A 15,727-nucleotide genomic window follows, 5' to 3' on the forward strand; every position below is an offset into this window, starting at 1 on the left:
TGCAGTAAATTTGATTCGGTTCATGAGAAATGCGGCGTCTGAATACTCTTGAAGATGTCACCGATAAAAGAAAAAGAAAAAAAGTAACCCTGTAGAATGGCTGCTGTTTGCTAGAAATCAAACCACGTAATTGTAAACTGAAACAATCTACTGCCCACAGTTTTTCATCCAAATTTACATGAAGAAACACCCGCTTGAATCGTGATCTCGCGAACAAATGACGCCGCGTGGATCGACCTAATCCCAAACTTAGCCATGTGATGAACGCTAAAACTTAAAAAAAAATTAGCAAGATGGCATCTAGATTTTGTCTTGCATGTAAAACTCAGCTGAATTAAAAAAAGATGCCCAACACTCTTCGTCTCAGAAAAATTCAACAAAACCCCCATATTTACCCGCCCACACCCTTGCTAGCCAGATAACCCCACCCTCTTCAACAGAACACCCCACATCCACATTAACGTCTACTCAACACTGATAAAGTTCATAGCAAGATGATCAGGTTTCAAGTGATACAGGCAGCTATCTGCACTATTTTAAGAAGCTTACATGCCAATTTCAGTGAACCATAATTATTGATCATAAAAGAGAGATCGCGTTCATGAAAAAATAAAAATGGGGGATCTGCTGGATAAAAGCAGGTAGGGATGTTCACACGGTTGGGGAAGGCTCTAAAAGGCAGATTTTCCTTCCACCATTTGCCTTCTGTTTTCAATTTGCATACAAAGGATTTTGTTATTGGCCCCCTTGGCTGATATACATTTGTATTTCCTGCACTTAGGATCTTCTTGCAGCGATCCTATGACATAAGAAACGTCCAGTAACTGGGATCATTTCCCTGCCGAAAAAAAAAATTCCCCAAAAGCAAACCGCACGTAAACTTTCGACCACATAACAAAAACGAGCTGTATCGCAGTGGAAACGTCGCGACCAATACAATTTATGATGTGATTTCTACATCGTGAGATAAACGGTTAAGGTTTAGAGTTTAGGGTTTAGGGTTTAGGGTTAGGGTCAGGTTTAGGGGCTAGCGCTAGGGGTTTAGGTTTAGGGTTACATGAAACAAACGATGCTTTAAAGGAAAGGTTAATAGCGTGATCCAATTATGCAAAGGGGGGTCCACATCTGGTAGCGGGATTTAGATGAGAGGGATCCAATTCTGCTGTGAGACCTGTCTTATCCAAGAAGATGGTGTACTAAGGAAAAGCGCGCGCAAATCCACATTCTACGATAACCACGACTGATATCTATTTGCTCTTTGCCATATAGATACGAAGACAGGGAATAGGTTACGAGTAAAACTAAAATAATCAGTCCACACTTTAATACTTTCCACTTGAATAACTTCCATCCCACAATACTTATTATTTTGAGCAGACACTCATTCTGTTCAACATGTTTTGCCTGCTGTTTCTGTTTCAACAATTAGCACCAGAACTAAAGCTCTTATAATAATAAAAATCTGTTAGAGCTAGTTTACAGGCATCAAACGGCTCCTGCTCTTTAACATTCTTGCTTTTGAAACAGTTTATCGAAATTAGCCAATATTAATTTCGCGTTTTCGGTCTTAAAAAAAAGCTTTACTGTACAATTTTAATGATATCATAACGAAAAGTATGGAGAAGGAGACTCAAAAATTCGCTCAACTACAAGGTGTTGGGAAAACATAAGGCGACTGGCGAGGCATAATTTTCGGAAAGAGATACTCCTCCTTGTGTCCGGGCTCCAGAGGGCATGTTACGAAGGAATCGGTGAGGCAGAGAACTGCATGAATCTTTCAGCGGTTGGCTCTCACAAGAGTTTCTTTGTTAGAATCTCGTAAACCATTCGACGCCTGAAATAAGGCATGTGTCTCTGGAAAAGAATACAAAATGAGATAAATCTAAGCATCTGCCTTGGTTAACCCATACGAATGTGGATGAAACTTCTCGTAAGAAAGAAAACGTTACGAAAAGCAACATAAACTTATCGCTTATTGTTCGTACCTGATCAAAATCGAACGGTGCTCTTCTTGATAAATACTCTGCGTACTGAATCAGAGAAGCGAAAAAAAACAAAACAAAACAAAATAAAAACAAAACAAATTCAACAAATCAGTTCAACATCCTAAATTCCGATTCGAGTTAGAAACAATGTACAAGAAGAACCACCTCGTGGAATGTCAACTGCTAAATCCCACTGATTTATTCATTTATTTGTTTTTAGTTTCTAAGCATCGATGTCCTCCATGAAATTTTACCCCTTCTGTAATGATTACTATAGCCAGTTCAGTTGTAGAGGGGAAGCTTAAGTTTACGGACCAAACTCTGATGAACAAAGGCAAGGGACCACAATGTTCAAAAAAAAGGAAAGAAAAACGAAAAGGTGGGAAATTATCGTGAGAATGCTCACAATAGAAGTGGTAAGTCTCGCACACCAAACTGAGATTGGTTTAAATCCAACGAATTTAACAGATATTACAAACAGAGGTTCTTGTGAGTCGGTGTAAATAGTACAAAACCTTGAATTATACCTTGCAGGCGAATACTCCACAATCACATCCGTTCAATTGCTCTGGTATATCCTTTCAGAAAAAAAAGGAAGGACATCAATTTTAATTTTAAAAGAAGAGGATGTTAATTTTTTTAAAAGAAGTTAACCCATTCACCACAAGGAAATAGTCGCGTTATTCCGCATTTCCCTTGGGTCAGCGAAAATGATTCAAAATAGCGAGATTTCGAGATACCGGGCCACAATCGAAGTGAAACACTAGCTGGAGTTCATTGAGCCTACGTTCGACTTCGACAGGAAGTTTGAGCAGGATATCATATTTTCGAGGTCTATAGTGGACTATTTGCCGTTTTTTTCTTTCGATCACAAGCGAGAGCTATAGGCGATTAGATATTGGGATAGTAAACTTAGCACATTATAGGATTATCCCAACCCAGCCTCTTTCTAGTGTTTAAGGCTGACAGAAGGCACTTATGAACCAAACATTATTTGCTCGAAAAGCAGAAATTACACTTACAGTTAAGAAGTTTATCGGCCAACTATTTAAAAGATAATAATTCAAACCGGACCTGTTCAATGATTAACAATTTGACCAGGGAATTTGAGAAACACATTAACGAGGCAAAATTTTATAATAAAGCACCTTCGGTGAAACTGTCTTCCAGCCTGTTGAGTCGAACGGCTTTTTCTGCTTGTCCAGAGATTCTTTTTTCAAGTAATCACTACAAACAAAAACATTCCTTAAAGGAAGCTGAACCTACACTCTCCTGAGTTGGCGATGTAAATGGAATAATACAAATTTAATTTTTTATGATGATTATTATTTCTATGGTTTTAATCGACATTTTTCTTCCGATTCCGTCGGTTTGATTTTCACTGGATGATATTGCTCAGCGTTTCTGATGACGACTCTGAATCGGACTCCGTCGTAAGTTAAAAGTAATGTGGGTCTCAGCTCGAAAACTAGTTCATTCAGTAGAATGAACCCGTAAAATTATTGTAATACACGGTAAGAATATTGTTAAGTGTGAGGAGATTGGCATCAGGTCTTACCTCAGTGCAGTCAGGCATTGTGGGTTGGAACCTTTGAGTGAGTCATAATATGAGATACATTTCTTCTTAAAATCAATCGCCTGAAAAACGAAGAGAACAAACTCTAAGCGAACCGTCTACAACTTGAACTGGACTGACTATGTTGAGTCAAAAAGACTGAATAAAGTTAAACACTCTTGCCTAAGGATTTACTTCACCACATCTTCACTGCGTCGGATTCATTAAACAACGCAACTTTACTCTACAGTTCTGCGGTTCACGCAAGAGTAAATTTCCAGAAACGCTCTCTTACGTGGATAAATGTCACTGCAGAGCAGGGCAATTGTTCTGTGTTTGCCCAAGAATGCCCTCAAACGTTTCCGACGCCGTTTATCGTTGTAATGTGGATGAAACAGGCCTTTTTTTTTTTTTTTTTTTTTTTTTTCTGATTTTCACTTTGAACGATGTTATTCGCCGAGTGTGAACGGAGGCCAAAACAATCTTCGAGGGAATATCTAATTTAATCAGTTGTATTACTTAATTTGCGTTGCAGATTTGAATTGGCTAAACGACGCAACATTAGTAACAAGAGCAAGGGTGAAACGTTTTACAACAAACAACTTTCTTACCGCGACACACCAATGCATCCCTAAATGAACCGGAACAAGGACTATGTCCATCGCAAAAATATCCACCTACAAGAACACCACAAAAAAAAAAATTAGTGAAAGAGAAACGTAATCGTTTGTCTCGCCTTGTGGTCTCTTGGGGTGTGGATCCCAACGTTTCGACTGTTTACTGCTGGTCTTCTTCATCGCCTAGAGAACACTAGCAGTAAGCAGTTAAAACGTCGCGATCAACTTTCCAATTAACAACAGCGCGAGACAAACGATTAAGGTACTCTTTCAAGCGTTATTCACCACGACGAATATCCTATTTTACGATAAAAGTAAATGAAATAAAACACACGAAACAGTTTTTACTGCAAAAAACGGTGCAAAAAGGTTCCAGAAGTAGTGGTAAGCCACCGGTATCACAAGTACTCTAAAAACAACCCTCCACCTCATTGATTTCCCAGGCTCCTAGATGCGCGGCACAATCGTGCACAATCGTGCACAATCGTGCCTGACTACTCACTGGATATTCTTGTCGTCTTTTTGTTATGAAATAAATACCATCCACAACAGTAGCTTCAAAACATCAATCGATAATCTCACAAAACCATTTATTAGATGATCTTTTTTCGCAGTAGAGAGAGCTTTACGGGACCAACAAAGGAAAACACCACTGGTCGAGGAGTGAAGCGCCCAAAATCGTGTTTCTTACCTTTTTCGTCCACCGTTTGAGACTGGCATATCCTGACTTGATGAGTTTGGGATAAAAGAATGAATTAAAGGCGTGCACTTTCACATTCCCTTGTTGGTTACTTCTCTCCATGATCAGGTTGAAAAAGAAGTTAATAATCTGCAAAAAGAATTGAGATACGAAAAAAATCATAAACCAGTTGAACTAAAAACCCACTTCAAATGGTACCGCTACCTGAAAACGCCTCAGCCATTTTTGTTTTTACATCTTTCTAAGTGGGAACCTCAAGCCACATGTCAGAGCAATTTTAAATGCCCTTCACCTCAGCTTACCTCATCATTAAGCCAGTTCAGATTACTGAGCGTTGCCACATCACTTCGTTTCAGGGTCACTCGAAAGCCTTCAACAAGAGGGTCTTCAGAATACCCAGGGGCTAGTGCTGCATCCACCTAGAGGACGATTTTTAAAGAACGACTTTCCTCAAAAATTGTATATTACGAACCAACTGATTCAAATAGCTGGGTCAACGTATTTTACGTGACTCGACTTCTTTTAAACAACAAACATATGAAATACATATATATGACTTCTTTTCATTCAAATTGGCTCCGATCGGTAAAATGGCCGAGCACAGATCTTTTGGAGGCTAAGTTGCGGCACCATAATCTACAAGATGCAGTGGAACTTTCATATTTTTACCACAACTTAACCCGAAAGCAATCTGTTCTTATCCCTCCACTTTTACTCGCCAATGTTCGCATTGGGCTTATTTATCTTTTGTTGATTGTGTAGTCTGATCGTTCGCGAGAGTGGTCCTGAACAGAATTCGTCTTGGTGATAAGAGCTGACGTTTCGACAACCTGAGCTCAGACTTTCGTGAAGGAGGGGCAAGCCCCCCCCCCCCCAAAAAAAAAACAGGAAAAAAAATCTTCAGAATAAAGATACTTCTTCCACATGTAGCACCACATGTAATTTAACCCGCGTGAGAAGTGAACGCTTTCGGGCCATTCCTCCAGCCTTCTCTACTATGTAAAAATGGAAGTAAGAAATTTACAATACTGCTCAAAAGTAAGTTGACAGTCTCAACTCGATACTCGATCCTATCTAGAATCGAGTATCAAGGATCGAGACACTCGAAGAACTTTTCGACGATCTCGTTCTGCAGAACGCAAAACAGTAACGAAGGACAAAGCGCTTGACACGCTTTAAGTCAACAACGGTTCTCACCATTCTCTCCATCTCATCCGCGAGCGGCACAAATGAGTCCGTTATTTCTTTTACTTCTTCTTCTTCTGCCTAATAAAGACGATATGCAATATCAAAAACATTTAACTGAAGCAAACATTTTAGTAAGGATGTATATAACCGTAAGGGTACTCCAAGTTAGTTACTAAAGCGTGTGGTGCTACGTAAAGTATTTGTGACGTGAGAAGAACATACATTGTTTTGTATGAAACGATCACATGCATGTATGAATAGTTGAAACAACACTTGGCTGGGTGATGCTTGCAATTTCAAGACATCCATTCTTGCAGTTGGTAAAGGGTTTCCAGCCTTCAAGTTCAATGGACAACTTCACAGATCATATAATTATGATAGACGGAACAAACACATGGGATGTCCGAAGAGAACACCATCACACGGGTGACGTGCACGTTACAGGATTAAAAAACCGTTCACGTTTTTCAGGCTTTTTTTTTTCTAAATCATTTCAAAGCGGATAATTCCGTTGTAAGGATCGCTAGGTAACTTAAACCCTATTATGTTTTGAGGCGCTGTAGAGTTGGAATGAGCGAGCAGACCCAACCCCCACTTTGCTTCAGTACTTATTCTGCCATGAGCGTGTGGATGCAGTGTAAACAGGAAAAAATAGCATTGATCTAAAATACCTCTTCTTCCTCATCTTCATCCAGTCCTAAGTTTCTTCTTCTTAGTCGTTCTCTTATCTAAATCAGGGACAAGCAAGCATAAATATCAAGTAATATGAGGTATCAAATTTCAGCAATACTTGAAGCAGAGTTAACTTTGCTTAAACACGTAAATTATCTACCAAATAATTCGCTTGATAATCATATTCCCGCCTTGGCGGACAAGAAGTACCTTCATTTCACGTTCATGGTCCGAAAATGACGAACCCACATATTCTTTGCACATGTAAAACTTGTTCCAGCTCGGTTTACGAGACAACAACAACATGTAAACATCGAAGAGCAAGCTTTAAAACCCCAGAACTAACAAAAATTTCCTTTTTAAAGAAAACCCATCGACAAAAAAAGTAATTTTCCATCCCATGACCCTGATAATAACGTACATGTATCTCTGTTACAAGTGAAAGACGACCACATTGTTCCATTTTCTGGGACTCTGTTACGAGTTTTAATGAAGCGGGATCCTGGCTGACCTAATTACACACCCAAGTTTTACTGTGTTAAACATGATGTGCGATATCTCAACCTATACTACACCAGTCTACCCATAATAATCGATCAATAATTGTAGATTTGTACAGTGCGTAAACAAGCACCTTGTCTTTAATTGCTTGTGTTTCTTCTTCTCGCTGAAATGGGAGGAAAAGGAAAAATCATCAATATCACCATTGTTAATGTACGTGTTCTAGTTACATGAACTTTCACCATATTTTTCACGAAATGATTCTCTCTACAAAAGTGTAGATTCCTTAATCAAATTTGAGCTTAAAGGAATACGAACCGCTTCCACACTCGCTTAAAACACCGCGACAACTTGTTAATGTTATCAAAAAGAAAATCTCTGTAACCAAGTTAAAACCGTATGCAAATCATTTCCATGGAAAACGACCAAACCAAACCGAGCGACAATGACTTCATTGAAATAAGTGGCCACAAAGTGCAATAAAAAAATGAAACGAAACGAAACCAGACAAAGAAACAAACAAAACTGTGACTGATAAAGAAACAAAACACACAAAAAAATGTTATCATGTCCATGAGCGTTATACACAAAAACGCCTCACAAGTCTCCACAAGGAGACATCAAGCGGGCACAGCACCACTTGATGACTCACTCAACGTAGCCATGCAGCTCAGGCAAATTGTAGCAACAGTGGCCTTCAGCTGTGCATCTAATTGGTTTTGAATTCTACGCGAAAGTTGTCCCCAGATTACTTAATTGAGCCTGCCGATATAATCCTTCGAGCTTTTGACAAAGTAAACTTGCATTCATTTTACCTTTTGCTTTATTGCTTTTAGCTTGTTTTCTTCTTTCGAAATCTCCCTTTGTCGGGCTAACCTGTCTTCTGATAAGAGATTTCGCCTGTAAATCGAAAAAAATAAATGAATGGCAAAGTGCCGGGAATTTTCGTTGGACGTGCATAATACAAACTAGCACTATACAAGTCCATTTGTCCTTCTAATGAGGTATCAGATATCTCTACAAATCTACAGCAATCACCGGAAGGTTTGCAGTATTTTGTCTTCAAAAACTAAAGGGTCCTGTCAGTAAAAAGACAGCACTGCGTACGTAGTAAACGCAAGGGAGAAGATTGTAGGCGTTTAAAAATCTTTTGCTGCTGTTAACATTGAATTGCTCCGTGTTGCACATAGTCCAAGTATTGCACTGCACTTATGATTAGATTGCGATATCTAAATGAAGATTCGAAACTGGTCAAAAATGCCCATTTACGAAACCAGAGGGTACAAAACTGAGGAGCACAAAAATTGGCGGGTTCTTTGATGGTATCGAATTGTGTACCTTTCCTTATCACTACTTTCAAAAATAAAAGGATCATAGTTATGTAATGACAACAGGTGAAAACAAGAGTAAGTGTACGTCTTTCCTAACACTTACCATTTTGTGGTCCAGTCCTCACCAAATGGATTGTGAATATCAGGCGTGTCCAGTGTTTTGTTGCTAAGAGAAATTAATGTAAAATATACAAAATGTCAGGAGGCTTATCACTTGAATTATGGATCTGTAACCGAGGAGACTTAAAGGCAGTAGGTGGCATATTTTAGGCATTCATTTAGTAAAACTGACATGTTCAGGAGAAGTTTAAATGTTTATAATTTTGGAGGGCTAAAGGGTTATTAACACAACTTTACAGTGAACTACAATAAACTTTTTTTAAGCATAATGTTTAATTTACCTTGATCTGTTGATAATGTTTGGAGGTGATATGTTGGTTGTACCTTTAAGTAACAAATACAGTTCAAACTGTTATATGGCACCAAATAAACCTACATTTTACTCTTCAAAAACTGTTGTACAAGTTTTCAGGCAAATGAAAACTTTTAGTCTCCTTTAAGGACCTGAAGTTCAGACTGTGCAGTGAGACTCTCCTCCACCCACTTGAGTATGAACTTGTTAGAAATCTACAGTGTACACGAAGGTAATAATTATACCCCTGTACGGTGTCAGAAAATTATATCACAAAGAGTCTACAAGTACATGTGTCGCATGCTGCCAAGTTGCCCAGACAAAGGTGCAATTTGCAAAAAAAAAGCTTTGTTTAATTTTAAATTCTACACCACTCAAGTTTTCTTTTTATTACAGACAGAGTTATTGCAATAAAAATCACTAACAAACCTTTCAGCTTTTCAAAATACTTTTAGACCTCACTCTGTCAAATATTCCATTTCAGCATAGCATATACACTACACTAAATTAATACTAACCTGGTCTTGAATACAAACTAACATCTGCTGTGACCCTGTGTGACCTGTTGGCTGATCTCCTAGGAGATGCAGTTACTTTCAACCTTGTTGATGACAGGGGAGGGGAGGCTGGTATAGTGAAGGACACAGGGGGTGGTACTAAGGTGGATCTTGGTGACAGTAGGCTTCCATTTACAGACCTGAGTGGTAGAGCCATACAACAGGAGTGAACAAAAAAAAAGATTATAACTAATAGAATAGTAAAATAAGATAATTTTGTTGTTAAAGGAAGGATCACTGGCATTTGTGACAACTGTTATAGTCAACAAAGGTATGAACGATAACATGGTGAATATCAAATCCAGGATTACACAAAATAAGTGACATTTATTCATCATAGTGGGGGTAGATATTTATTCTGAGCCTTGAAGTGGTGAGGTAAATACCCACCACCCTCACCAACACTGAGGAGAATAATTGTTTTGAATAAACCCAACTAAAGCCAAAAATTAGTTTATCTCTGTCGATATACTGCAAAATGGTTGGAAATTAAACTCTGGACCCAAAATTTTGTCTCTTGGCTGCTTGGAGGTGAATAGCAATTGCAAATCACTTCAGTTTTGTTTGTACCTGACATGGGGTCTTGTCTTGATGAGAAAGTCAGTCTCAACTTGCAGAGGTTCATCTATTGCTGTTCTGTTCAATGCATGATCTAATCTATCAGGTGTCTCTATATTGGTATACTGAGCCACTAGCTGCCTGTATTTGTCTCGTTCATCCAGACGAATAACCTTGTGGGACAGAAAAACAGTGATAAATTGTATACAGACTGTGTACAATGCACTAAATTGAAGTGTGGTATCGAGTCACATTAACCCTTCACACTCTTATATCAATATGCATATTCTCCATACTGTTCTCTGTACCTTCCCTGGGGGTACTGACAAGGAGAATTTGCTTAACAATCAGGGGCTCATTCAGGTTATCAAAATGTCAGTCACAGTCACCAACACAATTCAGTAATTCTTTAACACAAATCCTGCTATACTTGTTCACTGTGCATGGTCCTTCACAATTCCAAGTCTTACCGTTTCTGCTGTGCTTGTAAATCTCCCCCCTTCAACTGGAGATCTCTTCCCTGACATCTTCCCTGTAGTCTTCTGTGATCTTGCAGGAGACCTGCTACCAGATTGAGAAGGTCCAGGCATGTTGCACTCTACTGTCCTCCCACTTTTGTACTGGTTAGCATTGTAAGATCTACTGTCAACAATATCTTTATATTTTGATGCTAGGTGGATAGATAACAATATCTTTATATTTTGATGCTAGGTGGATAAATAACAATATCTTTATATTTTGATGCTAGGTGGATAAATAACAATATCTTTATATTTTGATGCTAGGTGGATAAATAACAATATCTTTATATTTTGATGCTAGGTGGATAAATAACAATATCTTTATATTTTGATGCTAGGTGGATAAATAACGATATCTTTATATTTTGATGCTAGGTGGATAAATAACAATATCTTTATATTTTGATGCTAGGTGGATAAATAACAATATCTTTATATTTTGATGCTAGGTGGATAAATAACAATATCTTTATATTATGATGCTAGGTGGATAAATAACAATATCTTTATATTTTGATGCTTACAAAAAATGGACTCAATTTTGTGATTGAAGTAACATGAAAAATAATTAGCATGGTGCATTTTAGACAATAATAACATTGGAATATTGAGAGAGAATGAGAAAACAATTTCCATCATTTTGTATTGTAATCTTGACCTAACCTAGGCACCTAATTTTTACTTAATGTAATGTAGTAAATTAATGTAACAAGTAGCTTTGTCATTTGTTTTTTCTTGTAAGAAAAAAAAAATTTAAAATGGTCTTGATTCTTTCCCAGAAAGAACTTACAATCATATGTTCTGCCAGATGCTCTTGTCATGGTCAAGTTTTGCTTTGTGGATGGTGTTAAACCCATCCTGTTTGTTCTTGTATGAGGCTGTACTGGTGTTGACGTTTCTGGTCCTCTGCCCCTATGCAAGGGTTTCCTTGTCAATCTAGAACTTCCTTGTTGTCCCCAATCATCTGTGCCAGAGCTCTGCAATAAGCAAAGCACCAGTTTTAATGGTTTGACCCTTTACACCCTAACATCTGTATGAATACTATACAATACAATACAATGTTCTTTACTTCAAGAGGGTAAATACATGATGAACCCAGTAACGAGTTCTCTAACACATGGACCTCTGTAAATAAACCCACCCATCCCACCCCAGGGGAGGACATCCATCACACAGTAATCTTGTGTGTGGGAAATTAACGTCTCCTACCCCAACCCTGCAGGAGACAGGACCTCCATTTATTCGTCCCTATCCGAGAAGACTAGAATATCTAACCATTTCTTGATGTTATAGAAAGGCAGCAAATTCTTCTCAATTATTTTAAGACCCTGAGTGTTGGTCCGGCTGGGGCTCGAACCCTCGACCTCCCGCACAACAGTCCAGCGCTCTATCCATTGAGCTAACCGGGAGGCAGTTTTTATTTAGACTGTTCTCTTTATTTACATTTCCTAAGGTGCTGACAAGGAAAATTTGTTTATCAATCAAGAGCTTCTTTAGTTAGTGATCATTTCCTTTATTCCTGTGATGTTAATGTCGGACCTATTCGTGGAAATACAGTGTGCAAACAAATTGCAGTCCTTTGTCTGGTATCATCACAGACATGCACATGTACTATGGTACAACCTACACTCACACTAACTGGTCTTGTATATCCAGAATTTGTATGCTCTTCCATAATTTCAATCTCAGCCTCATTTAGGTCTCTGCTCAAAGAAGGTTTGTTGACATCTGGATTTTCTTCTTTGACCCCGTATTGCCAGATGTATCTACCAGACCAGGTTTTCACCTTCTTAACAAAATCGGAGACACTACGAAGGGGACTGGTGTCACTATTTTCACCAGCAGCTGAGGGGAAACAAATTCAAACAGTTAAAATTGTTTGTACAATTATTGACACCACATCACACACACAAGTGCAAAGAGTTACAATGCAGGGGATCCATAACCTTTCAGGGCAAAAGGAAATGGTAGATTCATTTAATGCTTATGACAAATCTCTATTTGTCCCTTTTTTTTTTCTCATCATTATTACACACTCAGACGAACAAATTACCTTTTTGCCATTTTGTGTCAGCATTTTATTGCACGTCAAAAATGCTTAAAAAATTCAATTTAACCCATTAATGGCCGCAGCTTTTGTGGAAAACTGTGTTTTGAAGCTAGTCGAGCAGATTTCGGGTCACTGTTGTGGTTTTAAAAGCTCAAACTTACCAAAAACCCCTTGACAGCTCGAACACTTGACGGCCTTTCGATCCAAATGCAAAATGGCGGTCTAAAAATCTTGGGCACGCGCAGAAAGCAAAATTTCGACATAGTTTTTGGGTTGAAAAGTAATGCCCCACTTACGACTTTTACTTTTCTCTCTTTCTCCTGCCCTTTTTTTCCCCTCTCCTTGCCTGAAGTTTCTCCTCACTTGCTGGAAATTTAGTAGGCTTCATTTTGGTGTAGAGACTTTTCAGAAACTACTCATTATTTTCAAACCACATGCTCAGAAAGGTAGGTAAGTAATGGAACAAGATTTTCGTGCAGATTTTCAGGTCAGAGTTACATGGTTTTTTGGCTATTTCTCTAATCTCCTTCACTCAATTGCACTCATTCTGGTATCGTTTGTAAGATATTTTCAACCTGTTCAAGTACGTGCTCAAATTCGTGCTCTAGGGTTAAAAGTGATGACGTCACCAGGCGTAGAAAGGGTGTGGGTCCCCCTGGGCGCATACGGGCACACTGGACGTCAATAGGTTAACTTTGTTACATCAACAATGTAGCTTCTGTATTGAAATGCAGCCTCAATACCATATCAGATGTTGCTAAAAACTTTTCATCCTTTTATCATAGTCTTTAAAAATACATATTCTTTAAAAAGATACTCACCTCCCTCTAGATTTCTTAATCTTTTGGCTGGTGGTGTCTAGTGTCAAAAATAAAAAAAAGTATTCAGTATAACTGAGGTTATTGTTAAACTCAGCCTTCTACAATGCTCTGGTTAACATCTTCCAGTAAAAAGAAATAACTACCAGGACTCGATAATAACTTTTCAACTTACTAGCCAAGTGGCTAGTGACAACTTAGATGTTATGACAATTTCAGTTTGTTTGCTAGCCAAACTGGCTAGTGAAAATCGAAAACCACTGGCCAAAACTAAATTTCTACTAGTCTGTGGCTACGTATGATGCACGATCCTCGCAGTAGAGAACGCTATTTATGCAGTAGTGAAAATCAGACCTGAAAAAAATCAGGCCTGTATGGGATTTGAACCACTGATCTCTGCGATACTAGTGCAGCGCTCTACCAATTGAGCTAACAAGCCAACTGGGAACAGGCCGTTAAGTTGATTCGTAATAAACCTGTGATGATAAATCAGATACAATGTATATATGAAGTTTATATATTTTGAACTGCGGTATTAAATAGGTATGATGCACGATCCTCGCAGTAGAGGGTGCTATTTATGCAATAGCGAAAATCAGACCTGAAAAAAATCAGGCCTGTACGGGATTCGAACCACTGACCTCTGCGGTACTAGTGCAGCGCTCTACCAGAGCGTTGGTAGAGTGCTGCACTAGTACCGCAGAGGTCAGTGGTTCAAATCCCATACAGGCCTGATTTTTTTCAGGTCTGATTTCGCTATTGCATAAATAGCGCTCTCTACTGCGAGGATCGTGCATCATACGTATTTAATACCGCAGTTCAAAATATATGAACTTCATATATACATTGTACCAGTCTGTGGCTAGTTGGCTACCATTAGTGTCGAGCCCTGAACTACACATTTATTTTTCTCTCAGAGGAAAGACACTAACCTATGTCCCCAATACTTTCAAGCAATCAAAGTTTCCAATTCTTTACATGAATTTCCTCTCCAAAATTCTACCCTTTTGCAAAGTTAAATAACAACTTTATAATATGTGACCATCATATGACACCTTAAAGTCTCAGTCTTCCCTTTCAAAATCCATACAATGTTTACATTTTCTAAACATCTCCCTTGCTGTTTAAAATTGCAGAGTAACTTAAGTATACAGGGCCACCAAGGTCCACCTCGCAGAGAGTCTTTGAAGGACCAAGAACATTAAAATAAGAACTACAGTATGCGGTGACTCTATAAGATGCAAACATGGGACCCTGCATTCTAAAGCCTTGCCAAAATTGTGCATGACAGTTTGATTATCAGTACATAGATGGACTAACCTGGAGTACATCTGTTACGATTACATCCTCCTCTTCCCTATAAGAACAAAATGCATACTGATGAATCCTAGAAGGGTCAAAATCTACACGCAGGTCATATAATTATGTGACAAATTGTAAGTTATACAGTGTAGTAACACATGTATTAATTATCCAACTGTGCTTCGTAGAGTGCAAATAACTCCCAAAACGAGTACAAATATCTCGCGGTATTTGTACTCCAGAGAACTGGTTAGACATAAACCCGCACTGAAATAACAATTTGGCGTGTTGGATAATAAATCTCTTATTAGACGTTTTGTTGTGCAGTAATAGATACAAACAAAACTAAGTGTTTCACATGCAAAACGTGGATTGCCATTCCCTCGACGAAAGACTTGGCATTTGTTCAAATACCTTAACAAAAAGAAAGATACGTCAGCCTCTTATAATTCAGATATTTTGGGATGAACTTCAAGTTAAAAGGTCCCGCTACGCTCATCGTTCTTAACTATCACATCAACTTGAATGTAGATCGCCACAATGTACACTACTTTAAAAATCGAAACATGATTTAAAATCTTGCCAAGGAAAAGACACAGATCCAAACAGGATAGTGTTAAGTACCTCTCCCTTCGGCGTTTGTCTCCTGCTTTTCTTCCAGAGAAAGAAAAGGAGCGAATATTTTCATAAAAAGACGATAACGATGCCAACATGGTGGCTCTCACGAATATACCGCCATCAGAAAACCACTGGCCAAATGCAGGCGAGTATGACGTCGCAACATGGCGGACAACACATCTTTTTCCGACTTTTCATCCCATTTCTGGCCGAAAGTGCAAAAAATAACAGTTTGTAATTTTTATGTATTTTTTTTTTCTGAGGAATGATTTAATTCATCGTAAATGGGGAATTAAAGCGAAATTTTTATGACGTGTAATTGTCTCCCGTGACGTCACAGTT

The 15,727-nt window shown here is 38.5% G+C and overlaps 1 protein-coding gene across 2 annotated transcripts; it reads right to left on the reverse strand.

The window, feature by feature from the left end:
• Positions 1–1,302: 1,302 nt before the first annotated feature.
• Positions 1,303–15,549, reverse strand: LOC111328555 (uncharacterized). Of its 2 annotated transcripts, none has more exons than XM_088741943.1 (22): positions 15,392–15,549; positions 14,786–14,822; positions 13,469–13,505; positions 12,231–12,442; positions 11,388–11,574; positions 10,547–10,746; positions 10,089–10,249; positions 9,480–9,658; positions 8,951–8,993; positions 8,653–8,715; positions 8,034–8,118; positions 7,352–7,384; positions 6,717–6,773; positions 6,055–6,123; positions 5,160–5,276; positions 4,849–4,986; positions 4,152–4,217; positions 3,544–3,623; positions 3,134–3,212; positions 2,513–2,563; positions 1,986–2,030; positions 1,303–1,854 (listed from the first exon to the last, which is right to left on the reverse strand). In XM_088741943.1, the coding sequence occupies exons 1-22, from the start codon at positions 15,478–15,480 to the stop codon at positions 1,792–1,794; spliced, it is 2,091 nt and encodes a 696-aa protein (XP_088598069.1). In that variant the 5' UTR covers positions 15,481–15,549; the 3' UTR covers positions 1,303–1,791. The 2 variants fall into 2 exon arrangements, with proteins under 2 accessions (XP_088598069.1, XP_088598068.1); XM_088741942.1 differs by having other exon boundaries at positions 12,225–12,442.
• Between the last annotated feature and the right edge of the window lie 178 nt (positions 15,550–15,727).

The sequence above is a fragment of the Stylophora pistillata genome, chromosome 12 (assembly GCF_964205215.1).
Source record: "Stylophora pistillata chromosome 12, jaStyPist1.2, whole genome shotgun sequence".
Classification (NCBI taxonomy): domain Eukaryota; kingdom Metazoa; phylum Cnidaria; class Anthozoa; order Scleractinia; family Pocilloporidae; genus Stylophora; species Stylophora pistillata.